Genomic DNA, 12,286 nt, shown 5'->3' with positions numbered 1-12,286 from the left:
ACTAGCTCCCCAGCTCACATCCTCCCCTGGCTTCCTGTTCCCCTGCCAGCTCACATCCTCCCCTGGTTTCCTGTTCCCCTGCCAGCTCACATCCTCCCCTGGTTTCTTGTTCCCCTGCCAGCTCACATCCTCCCCTGGTTCCTTGTTCCCCTGCCAGCTCACATCCTCCCCTGGTTTCCTGTTCCCCTGCCAGCTCACATCCTCCCCTGGTTTCTTGTTCCCCTGCCAGCTCACATCCTCCCCTGGTTTCCTGTTCCCCTGCCAGCTCACATCCTCCCCTGGTTTCTTGTTCCCCTGCCAGCTTGCATCCTCCCCTGTTTTCCTGTTCCCCTGCCAGCTTGCATCCTCCCCTGTTTTCCTGTTCCCCTGCCAGCTTGCATCCTCCCCTGGTTTCCTGTTCCCCTGCCAGCTCACATCCTCCCCTGGTTTCTTGTTCCCCTGCCAGCTTGCATCCTCCCCTGGTTTCCTGTTCCCCTGCCAGCTTGCATCCTCCCCTGGTTTCCTGTTCCCCTGCCAGCTCACATCCTCCCCTGGTTTCCTGTTCCCCTGCCAGCTTGCATCCTCCCCTGGTTTCCTGTTCCCCTGCCAGCTTGCATCCTCCCCTGTTTTCCTGTTCCCCTGCCAGCTTGCATCCTCCCCTGTTTTCCTGTTCCCCTGCCAGCTTGCATCCTCCCCTGTTTTCCTGTTCCCCTGCCAGCTTGCATCCTCCCCTGGTTTCCTGTTCCCCTGCCAGCTCACATCCTCCCCTGGTTTCTTGTTCCCCTGCCAGCTTGCATCCTCCCCTGGTTTCCTGTTCCCCTGCCAGACCATATTCAGCCCAGCTATCCAGCGGTTCATTAACTTTCTTTCTTTTTTTTCTTTTCCCCCCTTTTCTCCAGCCAATTACCCCACTCTTCCGAGCCATCCCGGTCTCTATTCCACCCCCTCTGCTGATCCGGGGAGGGCTGCAGACAACCACATACCTCCTCTCATACATGTGGAGTCACCAGCCGCTTCTTTTCACCTGACAGTCAGGAGTTTCACCAGGGGGACGTAGCGCATGGGTGGATCACGCTATTCCCCCCAGCTCCCCCTCCCCCCTGAACAGGCACCCCGACTGACCAGAGGAGGCGCTAGTGCAGCAACCAGGACACATACCCACATCAGGCTTCTCACCCACAGACACACCCAATTGGTAACACGAGGATTTGAACAGGCAATCACCATGTTGGTAGGCAATGGAATAGACCGCCATGCCACCCAGACGCCCCCCGTTACCTCTCATTCTACCAGTCGACCTGTGTCTGAAGTCTCTGCCTGTCTCCTGGAACTGGTTTCTCGTCTGCCCCTTGTTGGATCTGTTGGCCTGTCTGGACTGCAAAGCCCAGCAGTAACTACAACTTGAACTTTGAACCTGTTCTGCCTGTCTGCCTGCCCCTTGTCCATCTGCTCAGCTGTTGGACAGATTTCCTGTGTGTTGACCCCTGCCTGGTCTGACCATTCAGCTGAGTGTTACTGTCACCTCCCTGTCTGTGTGTCAGGATTCTTATCTGTTCGTGTCCCTGGCAGACTAACAGAAGGAAACCGTGACAGAGTGCTGGTCCTGTTTTACACTATGAGTACTGCCTACTACCAACACACACGTCTCCCTGCATGGTGGTCCAGTCAAGACACACAAGCATTTTACCTGATTAGTCTGTGTAAGACACCACACCTCCCCGGGTGGACATAGTGTAAGACACTACACCTCCCTGGGTGGACATAGTGTAAGACACCACACCTCCCCGGGTGGACATAGTGTAAGACACCACACCTCCCTGGCTTGACAGACTGTAAGGCACCACACCTCCCCGACTGGACAGACTGTAAGACACCACACCTCCCCGGCTGGACATAGTGTAAGCCACCACACCTCCCCGGCTGGACACAGTGTAAGACACCAAACCCCCCAGGCTGGACAGACTGTAAGACACCACACCCCCCAGGCTGGACAGACTGTAAGACACCACACCTCCCCGGCTGGACACAATGTAAGACACCAAACCCCCAGGCTGGACAGACTGTAAGACACCACACCTCCCCGGCTGGACACAGTCAGTGTAGGCAGCATAAATGGAGGGCGATGGACAGAGACAGTCTGCTTCAGCTGGGGTCAACCCTCACGTTTGTGTTTTAAACAACCTGGCTGTCGGCAGATAGAATTATACTGCGCTAGAGAGGTCTAGAACACACACACACACACACACACACACACACACACACACACACACACAAGAACATACAAATACACACACACACACACACACTGCAGGGAGAGTTGAAGCTTGGCTCTGCAGTTTTTCTGCCCATTAGATTTACCATTATTACAATGTTAATGGGACTGCAATGGGATCAGGGTGCTCGTGTGTGTGTGTGTTTGTGTGTTGAATCAGTCAGACATGAAATTAAAAACAGTAGGAGGAGAGGAGGAGGGGAAGGTACGAGGAGAAAATGTATTCATGATAGTTGCCAGAGTGCCAGACTTCCTCAAATATATCAGATTAGAGAAAATGAGGGAAGGTGAGAGAGAGAGAGAGTTAGAGAAGAGAGAGAGAGGGAGAGAGAGAGAGAGAGAGAAGAGAGAGGGAATGGGGGACAATGAAAAGAGAAGGGGAGAGAATGTGAGACAAAAAGGAGAGAAGTGGAGCGAGAGACCTGGTCACCCTGCTATAACAGGGTCTATATTTAGCAGCAGTGCTTCAGTTAAGAGGCTCTTGTAGAAATGTGACACAGCTAGAGTTCACATGTAGTATTGGACAGACAGGTAGTACTGGACAGACAGGTAGGAAGCATAACAGCAGCATGTACCTGCTGCTGAGGTACAGAGAGGAGGGTTTGAGGTTCCATACAGACGGACATCTTGCTCAGGTCAGTACATACAGACAAGACGGTAAAGTAAAATAAATAACACCACAGTAAAAGCAGAAAAAGATGTTTAACAGCTTTTCTGTTCATTCTGAGAGTGTGTGTGCATGGGGGGGTGTTAACATGACAGGTCATTCTTCCAGGTGGTGGGGGTAAGAGGGTTCCATAGGGTTGTTTGTTAAGGAGCCTAATAGCAGAGGGGATGAAACTGGCCCTGCCCTTGTTTGATTTGAATACAGGGGCAACATATCTCCTACCAGAGGGCATTATCTGAAAGCAGCTGCTGAGATTGAGTTAAGTCCCTTTGATCTTACTTGCTTTCTTTACTGTTCTCCGGTCATACAGCCACCGGAGGGTTGAGCACTGCCCCATGCAGAGCTTGGACCCCAAGGTGATCCCCCTCCGCACTTTGGCCTCATTGGTCTCTGAGAGCCCCTCATACCACGCCAGAATAAAAAAGGCGAGGAGGCTCTCTATATGGCAGATGTAAAAACTACAGAGGATGGGAGGAGCTACATCCAGATGCCCCAGTGTCCGTAGGAGGTAAAGCCGCTGCTGGCACTTTCTGAAGATGATTATGTGTGTTATCGTTGAAGGTAAGCCCGCTGTCGATGATGATCCCGGGGTACTTGTAACTGCTAGACCTCTCTACAACCTCTCCTTTGCGTGTCAGCTGTGGGACAGGGTCAGCCTTCCTCCAGAAGTCTATGAGGAGCTCATTCATCTTCCTCATGTTTGTCTGGAGAAAGTGTTCCTCGTACCACTGGTGCCTTCTCTTCAAAGTGGGCAGGGCTGTTGGAGGTGTCGACCAGTGCCATGTCATCTGCAAACTTCACGGCCATGATCACACTATCTGAGCCCCTCAGGTTGTTGGTGTAGACTGAGAACAGGACTGGTGAAATCATTGTCCCCTGGGGGGCGCCGGTGGATGTGAGCGTAACAGGAGAGGTGGAGCTGTTGACCCTAACTGCTCCCTCTTGAGGAGGAAGTCCAGTATCCAGAGGATCATGTAGGGATCCACCTGGAGCTCTTGCAGTTTGGTGCAGAGGATGTCAGTCTGCATGCAATTGAATGCTGAGGAGAAATCTACAAACAGGATCCTGGCATATATGCGTGGCTTTCCTAAGCAACTGTATGCAAATAGTCATCACCGCTTCCTCCACTAAGTGGTTTTGATGTAGGCAAACTGCAGCGGATCATGGGTGGGGTTTAATTGTGAGAGGAGGTGGGGTAGCACTAACCTCTCCAGGCACTTCACAAAGACTGATGTGAGAGCTACAGGTTGGTAGTCGATCAGATCTACAGGGTGGTTGGTCTTGGGGATAGGCCTTATCTTGGAATGCTTCCACGGTGTAGGGATGAGGTTCCCCCAGAGAGCGGTTAAAGAGATGATGGAGAGCACTGGCTAGCTCATCTGATCATTCCTTCACCACCTTCCCTTTAATGAGATCTGGCCCTGGGGCCTTGGATGAATTGAGCCTCCTCAGGCCCTGCCTCACCTCCTTCTCTGTGAGGGTGACTGGCTGACCCCGCCCCTCCATGATCTCACGCTGGAGTTCATTCCTCAGCCTTTCTGCTGTTGCACTGAAGTCCTGAGTGTCAAACCGACAAACGTTGCGGTTTGTAAACACAACATTCAAAGTTGGCCCCTCCCCCCTGGCTCAGTGACACCAGAAAGGCACACCCCCTGACCACAGCTGCCAGAATACATCCCAGTGTAAAGGCCAACTCTGTGTCACTCTTCATTCCCATCCTCTCCTTCAGTGCTCACCAGCGGATGAAAGCCAACCCCAGACTCACTCTCGTTTTGGAATGAACTTTGTCTGCTTGGCGTTTCGCCTCGCTATATTTGGGCTTTTATGGCGCTCTGTTCGCCATTGTGGTAGCTTCCTCTTGGATGCGTGCTTCTGATCTGGCACCCTCGTTGCTACATTTTTATAGAGTCCTACCCTCACACCCTGCATGCTGTTATTGACTGAGGGTTACACACCAACTGCCCACAGGTTAACACACAGAAACCCAGAAACGTACTGTACACAGCAAAATGAGAAAACACAGGTAGAGGACATGGTCTCTCCAGACACTGCTACACACATATAGGGGGTCAAAAGTGATGACTGAGAGGGATTATTTTTGTTTTGAGTCTATACACTGATTTTGAGGAAAATCCTACTCATTCTACCTTTAAATACTATAAGACAGAGTTTTTCATGGTAAACAGACAAGTAATTATTCCTGTGTGTGTGTGTGTGTGTGTGTGTGTGTGTGTGTACCTATACGACTGTCCATCACATAGGTCTCTATGATGGCGCTCTTCCTGCAGATGTCTTCAGCCATGGAGGAACAGCTCACCTCCAGATGTTTCACCTGCAGCAAACAAACCAAACAGATAGTCTGTGGGAGTAAGGTGGAAGTCTGACTCATGTAATGTAAAACACATCAGGATGGGATGTGTGGTTAGTAAAGTGTTTGAAGGAGTCTGTATGCAGACTCAGACATGGTTTGACTGGTTAAATCACTTGTAGGTTGACTGGTTTGACTGGTTAAATCCCTGTCCGACTGACACAGAATATCCATCATCTACTCTGCTTAATGACTTAACACATCAGCGTGGGTCTCATATTAACACTTCATTACTGCAAATGATACAACTTTTCAAAGGAAGGTAGTAACTCCAAAAACGTCAGTCCTTGTTCGAGAAATGTCATCAGTTTCCCCAGTCAGGAGTCATCACATTTTAAAAACATATTTCTCTGAAATCTATTTCAGTTATTAGTACACCAAGTAACAGAGTTGCCTCAGGTAAACAATATGTTTAACTGCTTCTGAGCCCTGCCCACCCAGGGGCATGTTTCAAAGAAACAGCCAACCAGGGGCTTGTCAGTACAGCAGCCTGATCCAGAGCCCTGCCCAGGAGCACCTGACCTTCTCCTCCAGCATCCATTTATCCTGCTGAACCTCAGCCAGTCTCTGGAACAACTCGCCCACCTCATGATCAGACAAGTCTGCTGGACGCTGTGACTGAGGACTCCCCCCTCCAGACTGAGAGAGCGAGATGCACAGAGAGAGATAAGGGTTAGAGCATCCATCCTGCCATCACCGTGTCAGGACTTTATCATGCTAACAGCTGTCAGAGCTGCAGAAAGCTACAACACAATGCCAACCTGATCTGCAGCTAACAGCTCACAGACAGACAGACAGACAGACAGACAGACAGACAGACAGAGGGGAGGGGGCTCACACACATTGTACATGGAATATCTAACTAGAAAAACAGAAGATCTTCAAGGGAGAGAGTGACTACAACTGTCAGAAAGCAAGCCATGGCCTAGTACACACACACACCCTACAGCATTACTGACATTTCCAGTACACTGGCTGATCATACTCTGTATCAAGACTCTTCTCCATGTGGTAGGTAGTAACGTGAATACCTCATTCTCCATGGAGTAGGTAGTAAAGTGAATACCTTGTTCTCCTTGGGCAGTGGCACCTCCTTCATCATATCCCTGTAGGAGAAGGAGGAGACAGAGGAGGAGTCTCCTGTTTGTTGGGTACGGCTAGGACTGTTGATCTCCGACAAGACCAACTCCTCTAAACCTAGACAAACAGACAGACAGACAGACAGGCAGGCAGACAGGCAGAAAGACAGACAAGCAGATGGACAGACAGATAGATAGATAGACAGACAGACAGACAGATGAATTAGATCAGACTTGATTTCTAAAGCTTTTCTAATCTAAACTCCATAAACCTCGGGTGAGACTGAAACCTTTCAGGATGACCTGCCAATGTGGTTATCTTACAGCTGATTACTGAAAACATCTGCTTTGTCAACACCTTGACAAAAAGTCACATGAACACACAAAAACATACACCGATTTACTACAATCCACCACTCAGGATTTGATTTGTATTCTAACACCCTTCTGGTACATGTGAGCCTGAGAAAACAAATATGATACAGCACATAGACTACAGATGGATTACCATGTTACAACTACTGTGTGAATGACCTGCTGCTGAAATGACTGCATCCAACATCCTGCATCCTGTCACACAGTGGACTGCACCTGTAAGGTAGACGACCGCCCAATTACGTCAGTGAGCCAAACACCAACACCAAGACGTTGGACATTCCACTTCCACATGACTGTCACGAGGGAAAAACCTTCGAGGCAGCTGAATGTTGAAAAATGATGCTTCAAAACATCTTAACAGAACTGTCTTTCTGATTCCAAACATCTTAACAGAACTGTCTTTCTGATTCCAAACATCTTAACAGAACTGTCTTTCTGATTCCAAACATCTTAACAGAACTGTCTTTCTGATTCCAAACATCTTAACAGACCTGTCTTTCTGATTCCAAACATCTTAACAGACCTGTCTTTCTGATTCCAAACATCTTAACAGAACTGTCTTTCTGATTCCAAACATCTTAACAGACCTGTCTTTCTGATTCCAAACATCTTCATAGACCTGTCTTTCTGATTCTAAACATCTTAACAGACCTGTCTTTCTGATTCAAAACATCTTAACAGAACTGTCTTTCTGATTCAAAATATCTTAACAGACCTGTCTTTCTGATTCAAAACATCTTAACAGAACTGTCTTTCTGATTCCAAACATCTTAACAGACCTGTCTTTCTGATTCAAAACATCTTAACAGAACTGTCTGATTCCAAACATCTTAACAGACCTGTCTTTCTGATTCCAAACATCTTAACAGACCTGTCTTTCTGATTCCAAACATCTTAACAGAACTGTCTTTCTGATTCCAAACATCTTAACAGACCTGTCTTTCTGATTCCAAACATCTTCATAGACCTGTCTTTCTGATTCTAAACATCTTAACAGACCTGTCTTTCTGATTCAAAACATCTTAACAGAACTGTCTTTCTGATTCAAAATATCTTAACAGACCTGTCTTTCTGATTCCAAACATCTTAACAGAACTGTCTTTCTGATTCCAAACATCTTAACAGACCTGTCTTTCTGATTCCAAACATCTTCATAGACCTGTCTTTCTGATTCTAAACATCTTAACAGACCTGTCTTTCTGATTCAAAACATCTGAACAGAACTGTCTTTCTGATTCAAAACATCTTAACAGACCTGTCTTTCTGATTCCAAACATCTTAACAGAACTGTCTTTCTGATTCAAAACATCTTAACAGACCTGTCTTTCTGATTCCAAACATCTTAACAGAACTGTCTTTCTGATTCTAAACATCTTCATAGACCTGTCTTTCTGATTCTAAACATCTTAACAGACCTCTTTCTGATTCAAAACATCTTAACAGAACTGTCTTTCTGATTCAAAACATCTTAACAGACCTGTCTTTCTGATTCCAAACATCTTAACAGAACCGTCTTTCTGATTCAAAACATCTTAACAAAACTGTCTTTCTGATTCCAAACATCTTAACAGAACTGTCTTTCTGATTCAAAACATCTTAACAAAACTGTCTTTCTGATTCCAAACATCTTAACAGAACTGTCTTTCTGATTCAAAACATCTTAACAGAACTGTCTTTCTGATTCCAAACATCTTAACCGAACCGTCTTTCTGATTCCAAACATCTTAACAGAACTGTCTTTCTGATTCAAAACATCTTAACAGAACTTTCTTTCTGATTCCAAACATCTTAACAGACCTGTCTTTCTGATTAAAAATATCTTCATAGACCTGTCTTTCTGATTCCAAACATCTTAACAGACCTGTCTTTCTGATTCAAAACATCTTAACAGAAATGTCTTTCTGATTCAAAAAATCTTAACAGAACTGTCTTTCTGATTCCAAACATCTTCATAGACCTGTCTTTCTGATTCAAACATCTTAACAGAACTGTCTTTCTGATTCAAAACATCTTAACAGAACTGTCTTTCTGATTCCAAACATCTTAACAGAACTGTCTTTCTGATTCCAAACATCTTAACAGAACTGTCTTTCTGATTCAAAAAATCTTAACTGAACTGTCTTTCTGATTCCAAACATCTTCATAGACCTGTCTTTCTGATTCTAAACATCTTAACAGAACTGTCTTTCTGATTCAAAACATCTTAACAGAACTGTCTTTCTGATTCAAAACATCTTAACAGAACTGTCTTTCTGATTCAAAAAAATCTTAACTGAACTGTCTTTCTGATTCCAAACATCTTCATAGACCTGTCTTTCTGATTCCAAACATCTTAACAGAACTGTCTTTCTGATTCAAAACATCTTAACAGAACTGTCTTTCTGATTCCAAACATCTTAACAGAACTGTCTTTCTGATTCAAAACTTCTGAACAGACCTGTCTTTCTGATTCAAAACATCTTAACAGAACTGTCTTTCTGATTCAAAACATCTGAACAGACCTGTCTTTCTGATTCCAAACATCTTAACAGAACTGTCTTTCTGATTCCAAACATCTTAGCAGACCTGTCTTTCTGATTCCAAACATCTTCATAGACCTGTCTTTCTGATTCCAAACATCTTAACAGACCTGTCTTTCTGATTCAAAACATCTTAACAGAACTGTCTTTCTGATTCCAAACATCTTAACAGACCTGTCTTTCTGATTCCAAACATCTTAACAGAACTGTCTTTCTGATTCCAAACATCTTAACAGACCTGTCTTTCTGATTCCAAACATCTTCATAGACCTGTCTTTCTGATTCTAAACATCTTAACAGACCTGTCTTTCTGATTCAAAACATCTTAACAGAACTGTCTTTCTGATTCAAAATATCTTAACAGACCTGTCTTTCTGATTCAAAACATCTTAACAGAACTGTCTTTCTGATTCCAAACATCTTAACAGACCTGTCTTTCTGATTCAAAACATCTTAACAGAACTGTCTGATTCCAAACATCTTAACAGACCTGTCTTTCTGATTCCAAACATCTTAACAGACCTGTCTTTCTGATTCCAAACATCTTAACAGAACTGTCTTTCTGATTCCAAACATCTTAACAGACCTGTCTTTCTGATTCCAAACATCTTCATAGACCTGTCTTTCTGATTCTAAACATCTTAACAGACCTGTCTTTCTGATTCAAAACATCTTAACAGAACTGTCTTTCTGATTCAAAATATCTTAACAGACCTGTCTTTCTGATTCCAAACATCTTAACAGAACTGTCTTTCTGATTCCAAACATCTTAACAGACCTGTCTTTCTGATTCCAAACATCTTCATAGACCTGTCTTTCTGATTCTAAACATCTTAACAGACCTGTCTTTCTGATTCAAAACATCTGAACAGAACTGTCTTTCTGATTCAAAACATCTTAACAGACCTGTCTTTCTGATTCCAAACATCTTAACAGAACTGTCTTTCTGATTCAAAACATCTTAACAGACCTGTCTTTCTGATTCAAAACATCTTAACAGAACTGTCTTTCTGATTCCAAACATCTTAACAGAACTGTCTTTCTGATTCTAAACATCTTCATAGACCTGTCTTTCTGATTCTAAACATCTTAACAGACCTCTTTCTGATTCAAAACATCTTAACAGAACTGTCTTTCTGATTCAAAACATCTTAACAGACCTGTCTTTCTGATTCCAAACATCTTAACAGAACCGTCTTTCTGATTCCAAACATCTTAACAGACCTGTCTTTCTGATTCCAAACATCTTAACAGAACTGTCTTTCTGATTCAAAACATCTTAACAGACCTGTCTTTCTGATTCAAAACATCTTCATAGACCTGTCTTTCTGATTCAAAACATCTTCATAGACCTGTCTTTCTGATTCCAAACATCTTAACAGACCTGTCTTTCTGATTCCAAACATTTTAACAGAACCGTCTGTCTGATTCAAAAAATCTTAACAGAACTGTCTTTCTGATTCCAAACATCTTAACAGAACTGTCTTTCTGATTCCAAACATCTTCATAGACCTGTCTTTCTGATTCCAAACATCTTAACAGAACTGTCTTTCTGATTCAAAACATCTTAACAGAACCGTCTTTCTGATTCAAAACATCTTCATAGACCTGTCTTTCTGATTCAAAACATCTTAACAGAACTGTCTTTCTGATTCCAAACATCTTAACAGAACTGTCTGATTCAAAACATCTTCATAGACCTGTCTTTCTGATTCCAAACATCTTCATAGACCTGTCTTTCTGATTCCAAACATCTTCATAGACCTGTCTTTCTGATTCAAAACATCTTAACAGAACTGTCTTTCTGATTCCAAACATCTTAACAGACCTGTCTTTCTGATTCAAAACATCTTAACAGAACTGTCTTTCTGATTCCAAACATCTTAACAGAACTGTCTTTCTGATTCCAAACTTCTTAACAGACCTGTCTTTCTGATTCCAAACATCTTAACAAAACTGTCTTTCTGATTCCAAACATCTTCATAGACCTGTCTTTCTCATTCCAAACATCTTCATAGACCTGTCTTTCTGATTCAAAACATCTTAACAGAACTGTCTTTCTGATTCCAAACATCTTAACAGAACTGTCTTTCTGATTACAAACATCTTAACAGAACTGTCTTTCTGATTCCAAACATCTTAACAGACCTGTCTTTCTGATTCCAAACATCTTAACAAAACTGTCTTTCTGATTCCAAACATCTTCATAGACCTGTCTTTCTGATTCCAAACATCTTCATAGACCTGTCTTTCTGATTCAAAACATCTTCATAGAACTGTCTTTCTGATTCCAAACATCTTAACAGAACTGTCTTTCTGATTCAAAACATCTTAACAGAACTGTCTGATTCCAAACATCTTAACAGACCTGTCTTTCTGATTCCAAACATCTTCATAGAACTGTCTTTCTGATTCCAAACATCTTCATAGACCTGTCTTTCTGATTCCAAACATCTTAACAGAACTGTCTTTCTGATTCCAAACATCTTAACAGAACTGTCTTTCTGATTCCAAACATCTTAACAGACCTGTCTTTCTGATTCAAAACATCTTAACGGACCTGTCTTTCTGATTCCAAACATCTTCATAGACCTGTCTTTCTGATTCAAAACATCTTAACAGAACTGTCTTTCTGATTCCAAACATCTTAACAGACCTGTCTTTCTGATTCCAAACATCTTCATAGACCTGTCTTTCTGATTCAAAACATCTTAACAGAACTGTCTTTCTGATTCCAAACATCTTAACAGAACTGTCTTTCTGATTACAAACATCTTCATAGACCTGACTTTCTAAATACTTTCTCAGGGACCGCTGGAGGGGATCTGCAAGAATGAGAGAAGCTACTTTACGGTAGGACACCGTCCCTCTGACAGCCGAGTGGACCATCCATTTAGGACAGTGGATAGTCAAGTCAAGTCAGTTTTATTTGTGTAGCCCAATATCAGAAATTACAATTTTGCCTCGGTGGGCTTAACAGCAACACGACATCCTGCCCTTAGACCCTCTCATGGGACAAGGAAC

The 12,286-nt window shown here is 43.7% G+C and overlaps 1 protein-coding gene across 4 annotated transcripts in view; it reads right to left on the bottom strand.

Annotated features, from left to right (window-relative positions):
- gripap1 (GRIP1 associated protein 1) overlaps window positions 1-12,286 on the bottom strand; it is a 123,265-nt gene that overhangs the window by 20,459 nt on the left and 90,520 nt on the right. For all 4 annotated transcript variants that reach the window (XM_056273558.1, XM_056273559.1, XM_056273561.1 and 1 more), the window contains 3 exons: window positions 6,353-6,483; window positions 5,809-5,925; window positions 5,157-5,250 (listed from right to left, as the gene is read on the bottom strand). In XM_056273558.1, the coding sequence (XP_056129533.1) occupies window positions 5,157-5,250; window positions 5,809-5,925; window positions 6,353-6,483 (342 nt within the window). The remainder of the gene's footprint in view (window positions 1-5,156; window positions 5,251-5,808; window positions 5,926-6,352; window positions 6,484-12,286) is intronic.

This window comes from Lampris incognitus, chromosome 2 (assembly GCF_029633865.1).
Source record: "Lampris incognitus isolate fLamInc1 chromosome 2, fLamInc1.hap2, whole genome shotgun sequence".
NCBI classification, from domain to species: domain Eukaryota; kingdom Metazoa; phylum Chordata; class Actinopteri; order Lampriformes; family Lampridae; genus Lampris; species Lampris incognitus.
Note: the sequence above shows the minus strand (reverse complement) of the source record. Positions and strands in the feature narration are given on the sequence as shown.